The following is a 19,019-nucleotide window of genomic DNA, read 5'->3' as shown; positions in this document are numbered from 1 at the left end:
ACACACACACACAGAGGGAGAGAGAGAGAGATACACACAGGGCCTGTGCATCTGTTAGGCTCATCCTCCTGAGCTGATCCTGCCCATGCCTCTAGTTTAAGCAGACCCCAGGCACAGAGGCCAGGCCTCTAATGAACTCCTAATGAACTGGTGACGAGGCCAACTACAAAGCCCAAATCGTCTCTCTTACTCTCTCTCTCTCTCTCCACACACACACACACACACACACACACACACACACACACAGCGAGAGAGAGAGGGAGATGTCCAGCAGTAAGGCTTTGACTGTCCCAGTGGAAGAGGGTGATTGAGCTGTTAGTGAAGTATGCTTTCAGACACTGTAACTGTGATCGCATGAAGTCTGTCTCTCTGTTTTATCTTTATTAACGTGTTCCTTTGCTGTATTATTTCATCAGACAGGAAGATTATAAAGAATGAAGATGAAGACAATATATGTCCATTTTCAGAGATCTGTCATTATTTCACAGGCAAAGCATGTGTAGATGTTTTAATTTCTTTTTAAGTTAAGTATTAAATGTTGTAGTTAGTAGTTAAGTGTAAAATGTATATTTTTCACTGTTTATATTGTGATTCTTTTTTTTTTCTTTTGCTAAACCAATACCTCCACCTGGTGGTCTCTGGTGGTCAATGCAGCCCCTTATTCCCTTATTCAGGTGTTCCCTAGAAGTGGCTTTAGTGGGAATCACTTCTACTCTATAAACTCCTGACTGTTCTTCCTGTGTTTCTCTGTTTTGTGTGTGTGTATGTGTGTGTGTGTAGAAGAGTTTGTGACGCCCCGGGCCATCCTGACAGGGCACGACTGTGAGGTGACATGTGCGAGTGTGTGTGCAGAGCTGGGCCTGGTCATCAGTGGCTGTGCAGGTAAGTGAGGAGAGCTGACCACATCTGTAGTCCAGATCTGCCCCTGTGCCCTCCATTGCCTTGTTTGTTTAGAATGCCATTGATGCAGTCATGTATACAGATGTCAGATTGGTCCTATGTAATGGGTATTGCATGTGTGTAAAATCATTACAATCAATAGACATTTTGATAAATGGATAGATGGCTTCCTAGTCATCTAACACAGTGTTTTTTAACTTTTTTTGTGCCACGGCACACTTTTGACACTTAAAATGTCCCACGGCACACTAACATCCTGTGTCACGAAAAAATAAACATACCATAGTCTAAAATTTCAAATAATACACAAATATGGCCTTATTATGGCTTCTATGCAAGACCTGCTCAAATAAAACAAGCGCGCTCTGTTTCATTTGTACGTGACTATATCTAATTTAATTGTTGCTATGAACTGGATATGTGATGATTCTGTGAATACTGGATATGGGGCCCCCGTTGTACAATGCCTGCATACCACCAATAGTGCAACAGTTGCTTTTTTGGACCAGTGAGTGACATTTGGGTAATTTTCTGTGGCACACCTGATGATCTCTCACGGCACACTAGTGTGCCCCGGCACAGTGGTTGAAAAACACTGATCTAACAGATACTAACTAGCTTGAGGAGACTCCACAGTGGTTTGAGTTGAGTTGAGTTGTCTTGTGTGTGTTGTCTTGTGTGTGTTGTCTTGTGTGTGTTGTCTTGTGTGTTTTGTCTTGAGTGTGTTGTCTTGTGTGTTTTGTCTTGAGTTGAGTTGACTTGTTTGTGTTGTCTTGTCTGTGTTGTCTTGTGTTTGTTGTCTTGAGTGTCATGTGTGTGTTGTCTTGTGTGTGTTGTCTTGTGTGTGTTGTCTTGTGTGTGTTGTCTTGAGTGTGTTGTCTTGAGTGTGTTGTCTTGTGTGTGTTGTCTTGTATTGAGTTGAGTTGTGCGCCGTGCTCTTCACAGAGGGGCCCTGTCTGATCCACTCCATGAACGGGGACCTGCTGCGCACCCTGGGTGCTCCCGAGGGCTGCGTGCGGCCTCGCCTTGTCCAGGCCTCTACAGAGGGACACTGCGTCGTCTACTTCGACAAGGGCCACCTCTGTTTGTTCAGTGTCAACGGCAAACTACTGGCCTACAGGAAGATGGAGGAGAATGTGAAGGTACTGGCTTTCAGTCAACATGCGCACACACACACACATGCACACACACACACACACACACACACACAGAGCACACTATATGCTATAAACATTTAGAGAGGAAGTTTCCTTGCATCACCTGAATGTTTGCTTTGGGTGGTAACGAATAATGAATAAATTATTAAAACCGAAAGTGAATAGAATTGCATTCTCTCTCTCCATCTCTCTCTCTCTCTCTCTCTCTCTGGCGTGTTCACTCAGACTGAATGGCAGTCTCAGACTACAGCTTTTGGCTCGTTGCCCCAGACATGGCATGGAACTTTCTCTTTTCCTCTGCTGAGCTTAGTTTCCCTCACAGTCTCTGTGCTTCATCACTCTTTTTTCAGTGTGTGTGTGTGTGTGTGTGTGTGTGTGTGTGTGTGTGTGTGTGTGTGTGTGTGTGTGTGTGTGTGTGTGTGTGTGTGTGTGTGTGTGTGTGTGTGTGTGTGTGTGTGTGTGTGTGTGTGTGTGTGTGTGTGTGTGTGTGTGTGTGTGTGTGTGTGTGTGAGCTAGTCTGGGTCATGATTAAAGGCTGGCATGTGTTCTAAGCTCTGGCTGCCCCAGGGCATGCTGAGCAAGCCCTCCCCTCCCCTCACCTCCTCCTCCTCCTCACAGGGCTTCCCTTTGCTCCTTCCTCTCTCTCACCTCCTCCTCCCCGAGTGGGAGCTAAGGAGGGCTCTCCTGTTCTCTTGCATGAGAGGACACATTTGTCACCAGCAGGCAGCTGTCCCACATACCCCACTCAATCACGTTCCCACACAATCACACATGTATACACACACACACACACACACACACACACACTCACAGGTCCTGGGAAAGCCCACAGGCCTGTGTGCTGCTCTGTGCTGTAGTGAGGCCCTCACACCTGCTTCCCATTTGCTGTGTCACCGGGGCCTGTGCAGCTCAGCTCTGCAGCGTGGCCCAGCAGCACCTTGATTAGCATCCCTTATCTGTCTGCCCATTTGTTTCCACTTAGCTCCCAGCTCCAGTGCCCAGCTCACCGGCCTGGCCAGGGGGCCTCCGGCAGCCGCCATGCCACCCGCTCACTCTCGGTTAGCCACAAGTGCAAATGATTGGCAGCGGTGAAATGTGTCGTGTTGACCAGATCGGTCAGGGATGCATCTGAGGCACACTGCAGTATCAATGTGCAGGACAGTTTCAGCTGTTAAAGAAACAGGACTTGTGTACTGTAGCTATGGAGATGTGTAGCCATGCTGTTACAGAGAGTGAACCAAATCCCTTACAGTTGATATATGCTGTTATTCCACTGCTTGGTTGAATTTCCCATTGTCCTACGTAATTTAGAACGACCATTAACCGTATGTTATTTGCACACCTATGAAGTAGATCCATTTTTTTGGCCGTATCACACTTGTATATTAATTCGCCGAACTCGTTGTGAAGTTTAAATGAACCGTCACGTTGCATCCGAGCTGTAAAATGCAGACGTTCAGAACATAGTAACATTGTAGCATATGATGGAGGTGGCTTTTAGCTAGATGGATGACAGTAGGCTAGGTAAAATAGCGATGTTTCAAAGCTAAAGTTCATCAGAATCTTGGGATATGCCCGCTTGACAACGGGAGAGATAGAACTAACGACTGGCCTTTGGCCGTAGCAACCATCGGTTTAGAACGGCAGTTTGTCCTGCAAGTTGAGAAATTAGTTGATATGTGTCGGAAGAAAGTAGTTCCGTTCCGAAAGACCTTTTTAGCGATTAAAACGTTTAAATTGTAACAGGAAATGAACACAACACGCACTTACGAGGTTTAAACGGCCCTCTGCTTCGCGTCGGGGCCGCTTTACAACCTCGACCGTGCATTAACTTATGTGAACAGACCACCGTGTCGTCCATTATCCCTTACATATATACAGTCACACTGACATCTTATGTTGTGTCTGAAGCTCAAAGTCGTGTGTTAACCAGGGCCAGTAAGCAAGCTTGTCCATCTCATTGCTATCAAAGCCCTGATCTGTACCTGCCCAAGGGATGCCTCTCAGCACTCACTCTCTCATTCACTCACACTTTCACTCATTCGCTCACTCACTCTCTCACTCTGTCTTTCTCTCACTCACTCAGCATGTCGTCGGCTCTCCTCTCCTACGCTCTCCTTGCTGTCTTCTACACCCCCCCCCCTCATCTGCCCCTGCTGTGAATTCCTGCTATGTCAGCGTCAAGGAAGTCCTGACATGTCAGGGCCTCTCCCCCCCAGTGCCCTGAGCCCAGACCACAGCCAGCAGACACCAGTATTAATCTCACCTCCACTGGCGCCCCTACACAGTATGGGATGGCCATACACATGTGCTCATGGATACAGTGCCTCTCTACAGTGTGTGTGTGGGGGGGGGGGGGGATCTGAGAATTAGTCATCTTTGTGCAAGTCTGTGTGTCTTTATGTATGGAAGGGGAACATAGTGTGTGTGTGTGTGTGTGTGTGTGTGTGTGTGTCGCACAACTGCATGTGTGAGGGTCTGGGAGGTAGTGATCACATTCCTTCTTCTCAGAAAGAAGAAAAGCTTTAAAGCTTTATCCCCTACTGTCAGGGAATCTTGACCCCTACTGAGTCCAGCATGGCATAGATTCCTTTCTCTCTAATCATTTTACCAGACATTTTCAAAATATATGTATTAAACATCAACTGTAATCAAGACATCCATAAATTTGGCCCTAACCTTAGGGGCCACTCAGGAGCCAGAGGGGGGAGTTGGAGAGGCGCTGCTAGGATGAAGAATTCATGAGGGCCTGTCTCCAAAGCCCTGGCCCCCCCAGCCTTGTTTTACATCAGATGGATCTCTGATACCGGAGCTATAGCGGCCATCTTGGATTTGTAGTCATCCCCACAGAGCCAGGCAGCTGATTTATGGGCAAGACCACACCCTCAAACCTGGACTGACCCGGCTGGCCTGTCAGAACCTTGTCACCAGTCTGCCACTCAGTCCACTACTTTAGAGCTCTCTTTTTATCCCCAATTAAGAATCTCCCATCATATAGCCACAGTTAGTCCATACTAGACAGTAGTATACTATACACACTAAAAAACTAGTAGACTGCGTAGTAGACAGTGTATGTATATATAGATCATGATCATTAAATGGTACGAAGAACGGCTACAGTGAAACTTGAGACACGACTACACAGATATCACACAAACAGAAAACAAATCAAATGCCAGCCTCCTCCTCCAACACCAGACCCTTTCTGGGTTTTTGGATGCTGATCTTACAGAGCCATCGCCATGATGGATTCCTCCCTGTGTTTCTAATAAACATGCCGCAGAGGATCAGCAGGCTGGTGAAGGCTAAAGAATGATGCTGACTCCAGATCAGATCTCAGCCTTCCTATGACTCATCTCTGAGCCCTTTCACTTAATCTGTTATCAGAGTGAATGTTCTGCCTGGTCAGTGATGATGTACAGGACGTGTAACTCGGTGCCTGATTATGTGATGTTAAAGAGGCCCATTTGGCCCTGAGCAGATCTCTGGTTTGGTTCTGTGCATGTATAGAAGGGTGTGTGGTAAACCAGGGTGATACTTAGAATAGAATTATAAACTGTTTCCGGTTTTTAGAAAGATTTCATTGCGTAATGACAAACAAGTGTTTGCTCTCTGGGTGAGCTGTTATTTGTTGACCTCTTTATCTACTGTATCTATGTAGTGTAGAATCTAACTTCATCGTGCCGTGCTTGTGGCTGAAACATGATTGAGATTGAAAGTGAGTTTGAGTGTGTGTAGTTGTTTGTCACAGATAACTGAGTAATCAGGGTCAGTCACTGAGCTGCATGTTATCATGTCATCTCACCAGTGGGTGTTACCACCATGTGTCAGTTCTCACTTGCTTTGGGCTGTGGAGTAAACTCGGGAAGAAAAATTACACCCCTCCAGCTCTTCGTGTCGTATATTATCCTTGTTTCCCCGGGGACACTTTAAAGTGTAACACATCCCTTATGAGCACAGGAAAAGCCAGATGAGCAGAATAAATCTCTCGGCTCTCAGCTGGACTGGCGCTGCTGGAGTCTGCCGCTGTGGCTGCAGAGGCCCCACCATTGGCTGGCTGCTGACCAGCATGCAGGGACAGACCTTGGCCTGTGGGGCTTTGGGGAGAGGGCCGCGCAGCCCCCTGCAGGCATCAGGCGGAGGCCCTGTAGCCCGGCAGCCCTCTAATCAGACGCCAGGGTCGAGCGGCTCGCATTCATCACCGACTGCCCAGAACTTTCTTCCACTGGCCAAGTCATAACAAAGCGCTATCGCAAGTCACCAGGCCGCCGAGATGCTTATCACTTTTATTTATCTGCTGAAGGCAACTTCAAAGGCCCCGAGAGCAGCGCTCCGCACATGTGCTGGGTGGACTAGAGGAGGAAGCTGAACTCACCTCCTCATCTCCATCTACACACACACACACACACACAGCATAGGTAATTATTAGGGCATGGACATTTGAAGTGAAGAGGTTGAATATGAACCCAAACTTTCCTTGAATGGCTTGGAATGTGTGTGTGTGTGTGTGTGTGTGTGTGTGTGTGTGTGTGTGTGTGTGTGTGTGTGTGTGTGTGTGTGTGTGTGTGTGTGTGTGTGTGTGTGTGTGTGTGTGTGTGTGTGTGTGTGTGTGTGTGTGTGTGTGTGTGTGTGTGTGTGTGTGTGTGTGTGTGTGTGTGTGTGTGTCCGGCCGGCCGGCCGTCCGGCCGGGTCTGTCTGTGAGTGCATCCATGTGTGTGTCTCCCTGTGTGTTTCAGTGTTAAAGCTGCGGATACTGTATGTGTATATATGTTGTGTGTGTGTTGGTATGATGGATGCGTTATTCTAAAGTAGGACAACAGAGCCCATGCTGAGTGTGTGGTGTGTGTTTGTAGGCCATGCAGCTGAGCAGGGATGGCCAGTACCTGCTGAGTGGAGGAGACGCCGGAGTTCTGAGTGTGTGGCAGGTGTATGACATGAAGCAGCTCTTCACCTACCCAGGCTGTGACGCAGGAATCCGCTCCATGGCCATGTCCCATGACCAGAGGTAAGGTCCAGCACAGCATCACAGGCAGTCCAGCATGCAGGAATGTCTGGGAACATGTGTATGTAGATGTCTTTCATGTTGAAAAATGTATTATTTATTTGCTACCAGCTTAGCTTTCTCCTCAAGCTCAAACCTGTGTGTGTGTGTGTGTGTGTGTGTGTGTTTATTAACTCCTAAATAGCCCCTGTCACTGTGCATTTGTCTATGGTAAAATGTTGTGAAAATAATTTGATAATGATTTAAAAAAAAGATTCTAGGAGCTCCTCTTTTCATCCAAATGATAGTATTTTAATAACTTAAAAAAACATCAGAAACCAAGAAAGCCCAAGTTCAGCAGTCCAGGCCTGTGTCCGACCTCTTCTTCCCCTCTGCAGGTGCATTATCACTGGCATGGCGTCTGGCAGCATCGTCCTGTTCTACAATGACTTCAACAGGTGGCACCATGAGTACCAGACCCGTTACTGAGGGGCCAGCACTCCGCAGTACAAACATCCACTGGGCCGCTCTGCTGGTTCACCATGGCAACAGCACTGGCCACTGCAAGCCCAATCCTGCCATGGCTCTCAGAGACACTATTCTGAATACATGTTCAAATTCTGAATGTATCTCTTAACAGAAGTTTAAAAAGTCAACTATTTTTAAAAGGGCATTGTTATATTTTGTAGATCTTATGCTATTTCATATAATATTAAATCTTAGGGGTGGGGTTATATACCTATCATTGAAATAAATCTATTTTTAGCTGTAAAAGTCTATTTTCACCTCAGCCCACCAAAAATAAAGGGCTCGAGTGGTCAATAGCTAGATGACTATATTTGCATCTATAGTCCGTATATAGATTCCATATATTTGTGTACTTGGGTGAGTGATTTTTTCAGTTGCTGTGTCTGTTGGGGGATTTTTTTCTTGATAGCTTTTTTGCTGCTGAAGGGGTGTGGTTTAGATGAGACTGAGGTGGCTCAGATGGAGCTCTGTCCATACTGAAGCTACATCCACACATCTCTGACTGAAGCATACTCTTCTAAGGTTGTGTTTGCCCAAATGCAGGCATATCTTTCCTTGCTGCACACGCTGTATTTTGCAATACTTCAAATCTGGTTTTACTGAACAGGGCAGGTTGCGCTTGATGCCTGTCAATGTGGGACCTGCTGGAGTGGGACGGCCTGTAATGAGATTGCGTAGTACTGTGTGTCGTCGTGGTTATGTGATGGGGGAGATGTCAGCGGGATGAGGTGGCGTTGTGACAGCACGAGGGTCTTTTTGAATCACTGGATCATTTCCACTCTAAAACTCAGTGTCATATCTCACAAGCTTCCTCACACCAGGACCTCCATTCTGTATGTTGTGTGCGTAATCCTCTCTCTCTCTCTCTTTGTGGTGACAGCACTAGGGACGTGATTTATCCTTTCAAACAATGTCTTGCACAGATGTTATCCATGGACAAACATTCCTCGTTGGTTTGATTGGAAAGATATGTGATTAATGATGATTGATGAAAATAACTGCTGTTTTTACAGTCACACAACTCTACGGCAGTCCATTTCCAATGAGTGTCTTTTTGATTTGTGTGATGAGTCAAAACAATAAAATGGAGTTTTGTATCAGAAATTGATTTTGGAAGTGTTATTTTTTGTAGACGTTTTATCATGTATTAGGTGTATCAAAGACTGCCTGTCTTTAATATGTTAATACAGCTACCTGTTTGTAATATGTTTATACATTTGTGTTCACAATGTATCAATATGGACCATTGCTTATAGCATCAATGAAAGTCAATGAGAAATCATTTCAGAGATTTTATTGCATTTCATGAAGGTTTTGATGAATTCCTATTACAAAATGAAAAAAGGTTCTAGGCCAAGAGGATTACATTTAAAATGGCTGCACAAACTTTACACCTTTCATCTTGAAAACTGGATCCCTTGTATATAAAACATAACTGAGTTTTGAAGAGAACACAGGGAGAATTCTGAAAGAGCGCTATAGCAACAGATTGTGACTAACACTGAAACCCACCACTGTGACTTTTAGCAGCCTCACAGACTAAAATGCGAGTCGCAAAAGAGGAATTTTGCATGCAGCTAAAAAATTCCTTAAGAATAGAGCAGAAAACCACAGAAAATTAAACCAGGCCTCCAGATTTCAGCTTTCAAAAACGTCCAGATAGTCTAAGTAAGAACAACTTCACATTATAATAGTCACTATTGATGCTTTTAATGGGCACAACTGAATTAGACAAATGAATATGTATCCTGTATTGGTCCTCAGGCCAGGGTTACTAAATGTTCCCGAGGCCTCATCACTCATCTGTAGAGGTGAGAGGAATGCTGATCAGAACCACACAGCACAGCACATCGAGCAGAGGCACAGCCTCATGAGAACCACAAGGTTCTCCTTAATCAGGAAAACTAGCAGATATTTACAAAAATATTATTGCATACCCTCTGTTACTTTTTCATCAAAAAGACACCAACAAGGGCATGAATGTCCTGTGTTCATGTTTGTTTGTAAGCTCTGTGTAAGCTTCTACAGTAGGTTTGCACTAGTAGGACCCTTAATCATTTACCTCTAACACTCATCACAATCAGCACATTCAAGCATAGTTTCCAGGAGCAAAAAAAAAAAACAACAACAATCAGAAGTAAAAGTCACATCAACAAGGATTAACTCACATTGTCTTTTCATACAACTTGATCATCTTTCAAATGCTTTCAAGTACAAATTCACATATATACAATCAGTCAATCACAACATAGAAAAATAGCTCATCCACTATTTTGTGTCTGATGATGAAGGACTATGTTAAGGTCCAGTAATGAATGACATAATTTTGTAACAGATCTGCAAATCAGCTAATTCCAAATTCAAATTGCCCTTTGCAATAATCAGTGTTTTATGAGCTAACCATGAAATAGTCATGGATGCAGTAATTGTGTTCCAGTAGCTCACCACGTACAGCATAGTGCTAACTAAACCAATATTGAATTGGATTCCCAATGAACATGTTCTGATAAAAATGTAAACCCTACTGATGTTGGATAAGAGTCTCCTAATGAATAGTATATATATAGATATGTGTCCTGCCTTAATGCTGCCATGAGCAACTAGGGATTAGAGCAGCCATTTAATTGGTCATGTTCATGCTAGAGTGATAAGAACAACAGCTGGTAGAGTGGACGGGATGAGGCTAGTAGCCAGTTTGACACGTCCTGAGGCACGTCCTTCACAAGGCATGTCTGACTCTCAAGGTCATAGATTGTCCATCTGAATGCCCAGGGCAGGGCAGTAACACAACTCCGGTTACATTACAAGTACTCTAGAAGGCATATCTCCCCAGTGTATTCCGTACAATGTAGGGAAAAGTTAAAATACTCTGTTTTTCTACGTAATAACACTGACTCAGGTAATGGAGGATTCATGAGAATATTGGTCATGCAAGGTCCATTTTAAGGGAACACAAGATATGTTTACTAGGAGGAGCATTTAATGCTTCTAGTTGACTTTATCTGTGTGACAGAGGAGTGTGTCTGGTATCTGAGGAGCCTGCGTTAGGCATATGGAATATAGGCAAAGCTTGAAAGGGATCTGACATTGGGATGGAGCTGAAAAGAACTACCTAACACATGCAAATGCAATACATGCAGTGGTGAGCTTTCTACTGTGGAACCAGCTTTATCTGAGAGCCTTGGCTTAGGAAGTCAGAAGACGGGCTTTTTCCTGGTTTAAGCTCTTTTCTATGAATGGGTAAATTCATTGTATGTGACAATTGTATATACATTGTGCTCATACTTGGAAAATGTATGACCTTAAAGTAAGGGTGGCTAAGCTCATCTCCCCTGGCCATCAGGCGTGAGTGTGGGGTGGGTGTGGGGGACGAGAGGGCTCACTCCTCCCTCAGCAGCTTCCAAGCAGGAGGAGGGCCTTCGTACTCAAGGCTGCATAGAGGTGGCTCTGGGAGAGAGCTGGAGGGGGGCGGAGGAGGCGCAGGCCAGGAGAGCGATGTGGGGGGCTCAGGAGGAGGGAGGGGGGGACTAGGGGCCACAGCAGCGGGAGCAGCAGCAGCTTCAGGGGGAGGCTCCGCAGATGAGGGGGCTGGAGGAGCAGTTGGGGCACAGGTGGAGGGGGGAAGCTTCTCTGGTGACGGGTCACAGGTGGAGGGGGGAAGCTTCTCTGGTGAGGGGGCACAGGTGGAGGAGGGAAGCTTCTCTGGTGAAGGGTCACAGGTGGAGGGGGCACAGGCGGAGGGGGGAAGCTTCTCTGGTGACGGGTCACAGGTGGAGGGGGGAAGCTTCTCTGGTGAGGGGGCACAGGTGGAGGAGGGAAGCTTCTCTGGTGACGGGTCACAGGTGGAGGGGGGAAGCTTCTCTGGTGACGGGTCACAGGTGGAGGGGGGAAGCTTCTCTGGTGAGGGGGCACAGGTGGAGGAGGGAAGCTTCTCTGGTGAGGGGGCACAGGTGGAGGGGGCACAGGTGGAGGGGGGTGGCTTCTCTGGTGAGGGGGCACAGGGAAGCTTCTCTGGTGACGGGTCACAGGTGGAGGGGGGTGGCTTCTCTGGTGACGGGTCACAGGTGGAGGGGGCACAGGTGAAGGGGGGTGGCTTCTCTGGTGAGGGGGCACAGGTGAAGGGGGGTGGCTTCTCTGGTGAGGGGGCACAGGTGAAGGGGGGTGGCTTCTCTGGTGAGGGGGCACAGGGGTTGTCTGGCTCAGGTACAGAAGGTGATGGCAGATTCTCCCAATGAACGGAGAGGGGTGTTTTGGGGGAACGGTCACAAAATAGGGTCTTCTCTGATTGATCAGGACAGGAGATCTTCTCTGATAGCACAGAGGCAGGGGAAGGCAGGCTGTTGTTCTGGCGACGACGATGAAGCTGGATGTTTTCCTTATCTAGCGCTGTGTTCTACAGAGCACAGTCAGAGAAAGGTGAGACACATTAGAAATACAAACGACCTATCAGACGAGACTCTAAAATACACCTGACAACAAAGTAAACTCACTTCCTGCTCATTCTTTTAGTGTTGATATATTACTTCATCTTACAAGCTGTATGTGCCCTAAGTTGCTGTAAGTGATATTGTGTTGGGAGTGCTCACACTGAAGGGACTATGCTGTGACTGCTGATATGGAAAAAACAAACAATATGGAGAGCTTTATGGGGAAAAAACTCCAAACTGTATCCAACTCTCCTGAGGTCATAACCTGGTCTGGGTGTATTTTCACACAAACAACAATTCTTGCCTACCAATTACCTTGCATGTACACAAACAAGACAAAACAAGTACATAAAAGTTTAGCAAGAAAGACAAATATCGCTTACAGCACCTTTAAGGGCAGTACCAATTCAGTTAATTTGTCCTACAGATACATAGATACTCTCAACTCTTTACTAAAAAACAGTGCTCCATAGAGGGGCTTTGCCACTAAGAGCCAACATGTTTGATGCTAAGTGAGTGGTGGCTTAACTACTCAAACTCCCAAAAGCAGATTAAACACCAATATAATGAAGCAGCAGATCTTAACAACATCGAGCATGCTCAATGGGGGCCAAAATGAGAAACTGCCATCAGGTAATGACATGGCACATGACTTGTGTCTGGTTGCCTAGTGATCTAAATTGATGCAGCTAATAGAGCTGTGCTTTCTCATCTACTGGGTCCCAAATCATGATGCGGGAGTAGCCCACTATGGCCAATTTCTCACTTCCCCCAGATGTGCTAGTGAGTTGTATGGTGAAGCAGCAGGCGCTGGCTGTGCGGCAGAGCGGTGAGTGTTAGTACATACCATTGCCTTGGAGCTAACCAGAGCGAGGGAATGCAGGCGAGAGGGCAGGGGAGAGGGAGGAAGCAGAGGGACAGAAACTAGTCTTACTCAACTGGGCACAAACAGTTCATGACAGCAGAGGGCTACGTGCAACTGTATGCCCCAACATGCTGATCCAGGAGCACACTCTGTGGTTTTCTCAGAGTGGCCTAGATAGGGCTCAGGTTGGGTTGGCTGGCCCTGAACCAGTGTGTACGGGCAAACAGTAGCTTGATGCTACAGTAAGAAACCTCTGTTTTTTATTAGTGTTCCCCTCCCCTGCACCAAATGCTAGGTATGTCTTTTGTCCAAGGCAATAAGCATTTCTGTTGGCATACCTCTCTGTCACCATTCATTGTGTCCTTGTCAATACAATGGCAACCTCCAATTCTACTTTTCACCACAAGAGGGCGATGCAGACTAAGCTGCATGAGTGTGCCAATAAGCAAGCAGTGACACATTCTCCACAAACAGTATTCACACAAGTCTTTCAGTGTTAATTAAAATAGAAAGTCAAGAGAACTTCTGAGGCCCATTACAGCTGAGCAGCAAGGACAAAGACACACATGTTGACAGAGAGGTAAGCTGAGTAGAGTCCTGTCAGTCTTTCTAATAGCGGTCGGATTAGCAGCGGTGGAACACTTAGCACTGCTTTATGGCCTCTCATGCCCCAGATACAGCCAGAAGAGAGAACAGAACACCCCACCCCCCCAAAAACACTGCAGTGACATCTCACAACCACTCAGAAGCAGTAACTCACACCACATCAGTAGTGACTGAACGGAACAGCGACACGTGAGAGAGGGGGAAGTGTTAGAGAGTGAGAAGAAAAGAGAAGAGGTGAGTGGGGAGGAGAACCACACAAGAGGCAGTCACGGCCTTTCCCCTGCACTGAAGAGCAGGCCAGGAAAATGAGGCTAGGAGTCAGGCAGCCAAGCTAGCCCGAGGAGGCTGAGCACAGGTTAAGTCAGAGGGGCCAGGCTGGGCTGGAGCACCGGGGGTTACTGGACAGGAGAGTGGCTGGCGGCAGGTACCAGACATCCAGCTCCAGGCTTCTCCTGTGGTCCCGGCGAGAGAGGGGTGTGTAGAGGTGGGGTGGAGGGGCACAGGACTGGCCCCCCCTCACAGCTCAAACTGAGAATGAGATCCAGAGCACATCAAACTCCCACCATGTCTGAGGCCTCCAGAACACTCGGAGTGTTTGTGTCATTAAGGGCCTTCTAATGTTGGAGACTGCTAACTGGGCTCTGACAAGAGCAATTAATTCTGTTCTGTTCTATGTGACATATTGTACGTGTACTAAGCCGAATTCAGAATCAATGCTGGGTAAAATGCTGCCACTGGTGTGTGTGTGTAGGTGCTGACTGTACACACCTCACATTCTTGGGGTTCTTGTGTCTCAGATAGGCAGATAATGGCATAACCGCAAGAACACAGAGAGTGTGTTCCCGTGGTCAACAACAACAAGAAAAGGAACTAAGATGACGTAGTATTTGAAAACATTCACAGACACTCTAATATGTGACTAAATGAAAATAAATTGTGACTATGAATTATGGTAGACTCTGTGAGATGACATAGTGCCTGCATTACTGTATATGGATGAATAAATTATGTGCAAACTAAAATATGAGCCTGAATGTAGAGAGTGAGTGCCTGATAATGCACTGGACTTCCTCTGCACCCACAGTGGAGCTCCCGCTGACTACTGGCCTGTTCGGCATGCTGTCATCATACAGAGCCTAGCGAGAGCCATGTATGGAGGTATGGGCATGAACATGTGCTGTGCTGGCTGACAATGGTGCAGCATGAACGACTTGATTCTACAGGATGATGACGTGATAGACTAACAGTGGCCATGTTCACCGGAATCAATATGAGCACCATTCTGTACTGTCCACTAGCAGTGCTATTCCACACGTGTCCACTAGCAGTGCTATTCCACACGTGTCCACTAGCAGTGCTATTCCACACGTGTCCACTAGCAGTGCTATTCCACACGTGTCCACTAGTAGTGCTATTTCACACGTGTCCACTAGCAGTCCAATAACAATTTACACTCAGATAGAGAGATGTACTTGTAGTCTAGTCTCAAAGCAGTAAAAGAGGCATGTGAACATTGGGACATGTCCTTCTCTTTCATCAGTCTCATCTACTGGATGTACTCAGGGTCACAGGGCGGCTCAATCCCTGGCTCAACAAGCCCCATGTCCCAGAGCTGCTTAGACGTAATGCCACATTCCCCATGAACATGACTGATATCATTACAGAGACAATCGGCAGTGGCTTTCCCCAGAATGCTAAATCATCTGGGGTGCTCTCTGAGATTGTCCAAGCTCTTATGTAAGGAAGTGACTCATGTGTGGAGGCAGAGAGTGGGCTCTCCACTGGACGGCACCGCTCACTTCAAAGGCTGAGTGCCAAACTGAGTCCCATGGGCCCTAGCCATAAAGAAACTGTATTCAAGCAAAGGAAGCTCTATACCGCATTTTAAAAATACATGGCATTAGCTTTCTGTATGTGTGTGAGTGTGTGTGTGTGTGTGTGTGTGTGTGTGTGTGTGTGTGTGTGTGTGTGTGTGTGTGTTCTCACCATGATGACGGACACTCCGGCGGAAGTGTTGTTCTGCTTTGGCGTGTTGTTAAAATGTGTCTTGAGTTTACCTGTCACCTCAATCCTTGTGTTATTCCCCAGAGCAGCATCCTCCTGCTGAAAACAGACACCTGATTACAACACAGGCACACATCACACAAACAGCTCTAGCACAGCATACATGCCATAGGAATGGCAGCACGCAGCACGCCACCGGAGCCTGTCCACAGCCTTACCGTGACCCAAGGGTGACCCAGCACATCCTCTGCAGTGTACCTGGCCTCCACATTCACCTGAAGCATGCGGCCAATGAGCTCCTGAGAGAGAAAGACTCCAGTCAGATCCAGAAATAAACCACCATCCGTTCAAGAGCTTCATCTAACCCTACAGGCGTATCTGAAACACAGATTCAGACAGTGCTGCTGATTGTGGCGTGTAATTTGCCGGCCTGCTGTGGCTGTGGCAGGGTGTGTTTAAGCACAAAGAGCTGTCCTCTCAGAGGCTGCTCTCCCGGCACACTTTGTCCTGGACCTGCTCTCCCTGCCGCAGTAATAGCAGGGAATCTAATTAGCGCTGGTGACCTTGTGCTGACAGATCTGCTGCCAGAGGAAGACACAGAGCTCATCTATGAAGCACCAGAGTCCCCTCTCTCTCTGCTCCACTCACACAGAGATCCAGAGACACACATCCAGACTACAGTAGGGATCAGGTCATCTACATGGACACGAGACACAGAGGCAGGACAGAAGAGGGACATATGCACACGTGCACCTGAATGTGTGTGTGTTTATGTGCTAATACACACCTTAGCAGAGGCACTTATATTCTCCCAGTAAGGGGTGGGGAACGCCAAGCGACCCAGCAGGATTTGGTCAAACAGGTCCTCCTGAAGGTTATTCTCACTGGAGACACATGCAACATACAAAAAATAAATACAACAGGTCCATTTGGACTTTTCAGGGAGATGAGATGAGATGAGATGAGAGATATACAGAGTTCAATTTATAGCAGCCGATGGATATGATTTAGACTGGCCTATACTCATTCACTGACCTGCAAATGACCGTGAAAATGCAGTGTGTGCATGACCGCAAATGTACAGTTAAGCAGGCGAGTTTGAATATGATTACACCTCACTGAAGGCTTATCTCTCACTCACATTAAGCAACCTTCAAAATCCAAACTCAATGACTTTCTTTTCATTTCTGTTTGAAGTGACATTGCTGATAAAATGGATAAATCATCATTAAAACAAATCTACATAATATACAGTGTGGATTACAGTATATACAGTAGCTACTATGATTTGCATTTACAATAAAATAGTTCAACAACATTTCTGTTCTAAACTAGTACCATCTATTGTCTACCCAGCTATGATGGACCTGCTGGACTGTGTCTGTGTATATCCATGATTATGAGTGTATAAGAATTGTATTCCAATTGATAGTTGAGAGAGAGAGAGAGAGAGAAAGAGAGTAACCCACTGTACCTGCGGAATGGAGGGAATCCACACAACAAAATGTAGGTGATCACTCCCGCAGCCCAGATGTCCACCTTCAGTCCGTAACTATGACGACCACACACAGATTGTGCATTAGGAGAAAAAAGAACCACAAACACAGTCTTCCCTGGTGCAGTAAAGTGATACTTACATTGCAACATTCATAGAGGGAACAGTGGTAAAGGTTTTATAAATGTTGTTGTAATGTAAACATTTACACAGTAATGTTACAGTAGATGAACCTCAACAGCACCTTACCAAACCCCTTACCCAGACCCAACACCTTCCCAAACCCCTTACCCAGACCCAACAACACCCGACCCCCTTGCCCAGACCCAACAACACCCGACCCCCTTGCCCAGACCCAACAACACCCCGACCCCCTTACCCAGACCCAACAACACCCCGACCCCCTTGCCCAGACCCAACAACACCTTCCAAAACCCCTTACCCAGACCCAACAACACCTTCCAAAACCCCTTACCCAGACCCAACAACACCTTCCCAAACCCCTTACCCAGACCCAACAACACCCGACCCCCTTGCCCAGACCCAACAACACCCGACCCCCTTACCCAGACCCATCAACACCTTCCCAAACCCCTTACCCAGACCCATCAACATCTTCCCAAACCTCTTACCCAGACCCAACACCTTCCCAAACCCCTTACCCAGACCCAACACCTTCCCAAACCCCTTACCCAGACCCATCAACACCTTCCCAAACCTCTTACCCAGACCCAATAACACCTTCCCAAACCCCTTACCCAGACCCAACAACACCCTGGCCCCCTTACCCTTACCCAGACCCAACACCCTGGCCCCCTTACCCAGACCCAAAAACACCTTCCCAAAACCCTTACCCAGACCCAACAACACCCTGACCCTCTTACCCAGACTCAGCGATGATCTCTGGGGCCACATATGTGGGTGTTCCACACACAGTGTACAGAGGTCCCTCCACCACGGTAGCCAATCCAAAGTCTCCTAATTTCAAGGACTTGGTGCCATCAGGATACTCACACACCTGAAATATAACACACACACACACACAGAGAGAGAGAGAGAAAGAGAGAGAGAAATATATGGTCATATCTTTAAAAAATATTAGAAATACATTTTTCTGTGCTTTCTTGGAAGGAGCATACTCCCCCAACACATGAGTTATACAAATAACCCACCTCCACACAGCAGTTTGACTTTTTCCATAGAGATTTCCATCCTTAAGGGACTACATTTTAAATCCAAATCAAACATATCTGCGGTGGCTCACCAGTAGATTCTCTGGTTTGATGTCTCTGTGCACTATGCTCATTCGGTGCAGGTACTTGAGGGCCCCTGCCAAGTTGAACACCATCACACTGGCATCTCTCTCTGTGTATTTTGTGGAAGAGGTGATGGAATCGAACAGGTCACCCCCCTAGGAAGAGCAGACATTAAAGGTTTAACAGCTGCTCAAATGCTGCTGCACATATTCAAATGATAACAATGTACAAGGCACTGATTGTGCACTGCATAATGAAATACCTGACATAATTAACAATGTTTCTCTGTGCACTAATTATGAACTGGTACCTAAAACATTTGTTGAATAATATGTATATAGTTGTATAATGTTAGAATGACTGTCTTTGGTAATGAAGTGTGCTATTGGAGACACACCTTCACCAACTCCATGACCAGGTAAAGCTCTGTGGGAGTGTCCACCTCCTCAATCAGCATAATGATGTTGGGGTGCTTGACCCGCCTTAAAACAGCCACCTCATTCTCTATAAGGTGCTCCTGTGGGCCAATGGAACTCAGTCAACAAATCACAGAGACTCATTCCAATGACAGATAGAGGATCATTCCACTGATAGTAAATTCAAATAAATATGCAGTAATTCCTGTAAATTGTCAAAGATTAAAATCAGAGAAAGGGATCTTCTCTAAGTTATGGCCTCATAATTAAGGCTTAAACAGATGGCTATTTAATAACACTTGTCACATGGTTACTCAACACATTTCAAATTGACATTTGAATCCCCATTCTGGCTCCTTGTCTAGACTGGCGTTTGTCATATCT

At 46.5% G+C, this 19,019-nt stretch overlaps 2 protein-coding genes across 10 annotated transcripts in view; one reads left to right on the top strand and one right to left on the bottom strand.

Annotated features, from left to right (window-relative positions):
- The window catches only part of lrba (LPS-responsive vesicle trafficking, beach and anchor containing), a 205,339-nt gene extending 196,669 nt beyond the window's left edge, over window positions 1-8,670 (top strand). For all 6 annotated transcript variants that reach the window (XM_076294354.1, XM_076294353.1, XM_076294352.1 and 3 more), the window contains 4 exons: window positions 781-882; window positions 1,846-2,042; window positions 6,911-7,062; window positions 7,437-8,670. In XM_076294354.1, the coding sequence (XP_076150469.1) occupies window positions 781-882; window positions 1,846-2,042; window positions 6,911-7,062; window positions 7,437-7,527 (542 nt within the window). In that variant the 3' untranslated portion in view covers window positions 7,528-8,670. The remainder of the gene's footprint in view (window positions 1-780; window positions 883-1,845; window positions 2,043-6,910; window positions 7,063-7,436) is intronic.
- Window positions 8,671-13,990: 5,320 nt separating this feature from the next.
- Window positions 13,991-19,019, bottom strand: part of dclk2a (doublecortin-like kinase 2a) — a 38,943-nt gene continuing 33,914 nt past the window's right edge. For all 4 annotated transcript variants that reach the window (XM_076294360.1, XM_076294362.1, XM_076294361.1 and 1 more), the window contains 7 exons: window positions 18,617-18,736; window positions 18,228-18,374; window positions 17,848-17,981; window positions 16,943-17,020; window positions 16,256-16,352; window positions 15,687-15,767; window positions 13,991-15,567 (listed from right to left, as the gene is read on the bottom strand). In XM_076294360.1, coding sequence (XP_076150475.1) covers window positions 15,349-15,567; window positions 15,687-15,767; window positions 16,256-16,352; window positions 16,943-17,020; window positions 17,848-17,981; window positions 18,228-18,374; window positions 18,617-18,736 — 876 coding nt within the window. In that variant the 3' untranslated portion in view covers window positions 13,991-15,348. The remainder of the gene's footprint in view (window positions 15,568-15,686; window positions 15,768-16,255; window positions 16,353-16,942; window positions 17,021-17,847; window positions 17,982-18,227; window positions 18,375-18,616; window positions 18,737-19,019) is intronic.

The sequence above is a fragment of the Alosa pseudoharengus genome, unplaced genomic scaffold (genome assembly GCF_046254945.1).
Source record: "Alosa pseudoharengus isolate Yale_2024_CS ecotype anadromous, Long Island Sound unplaced genomic scaffold, YU_APseudo_1.1 YU_APseudo_1.1_scf_2, whole genome shotgun sequence".
NCBI lineage: Eukaryota > Metazoa > Chordata > Actinopteri > Clupeiformes > Clupeidae > Alosa > Alosa pseudoharengus.
Note: the sequence above shows the minus strand (reverse complement) of the source record. Positions and strands in the feature narration are given on the sequence as shown.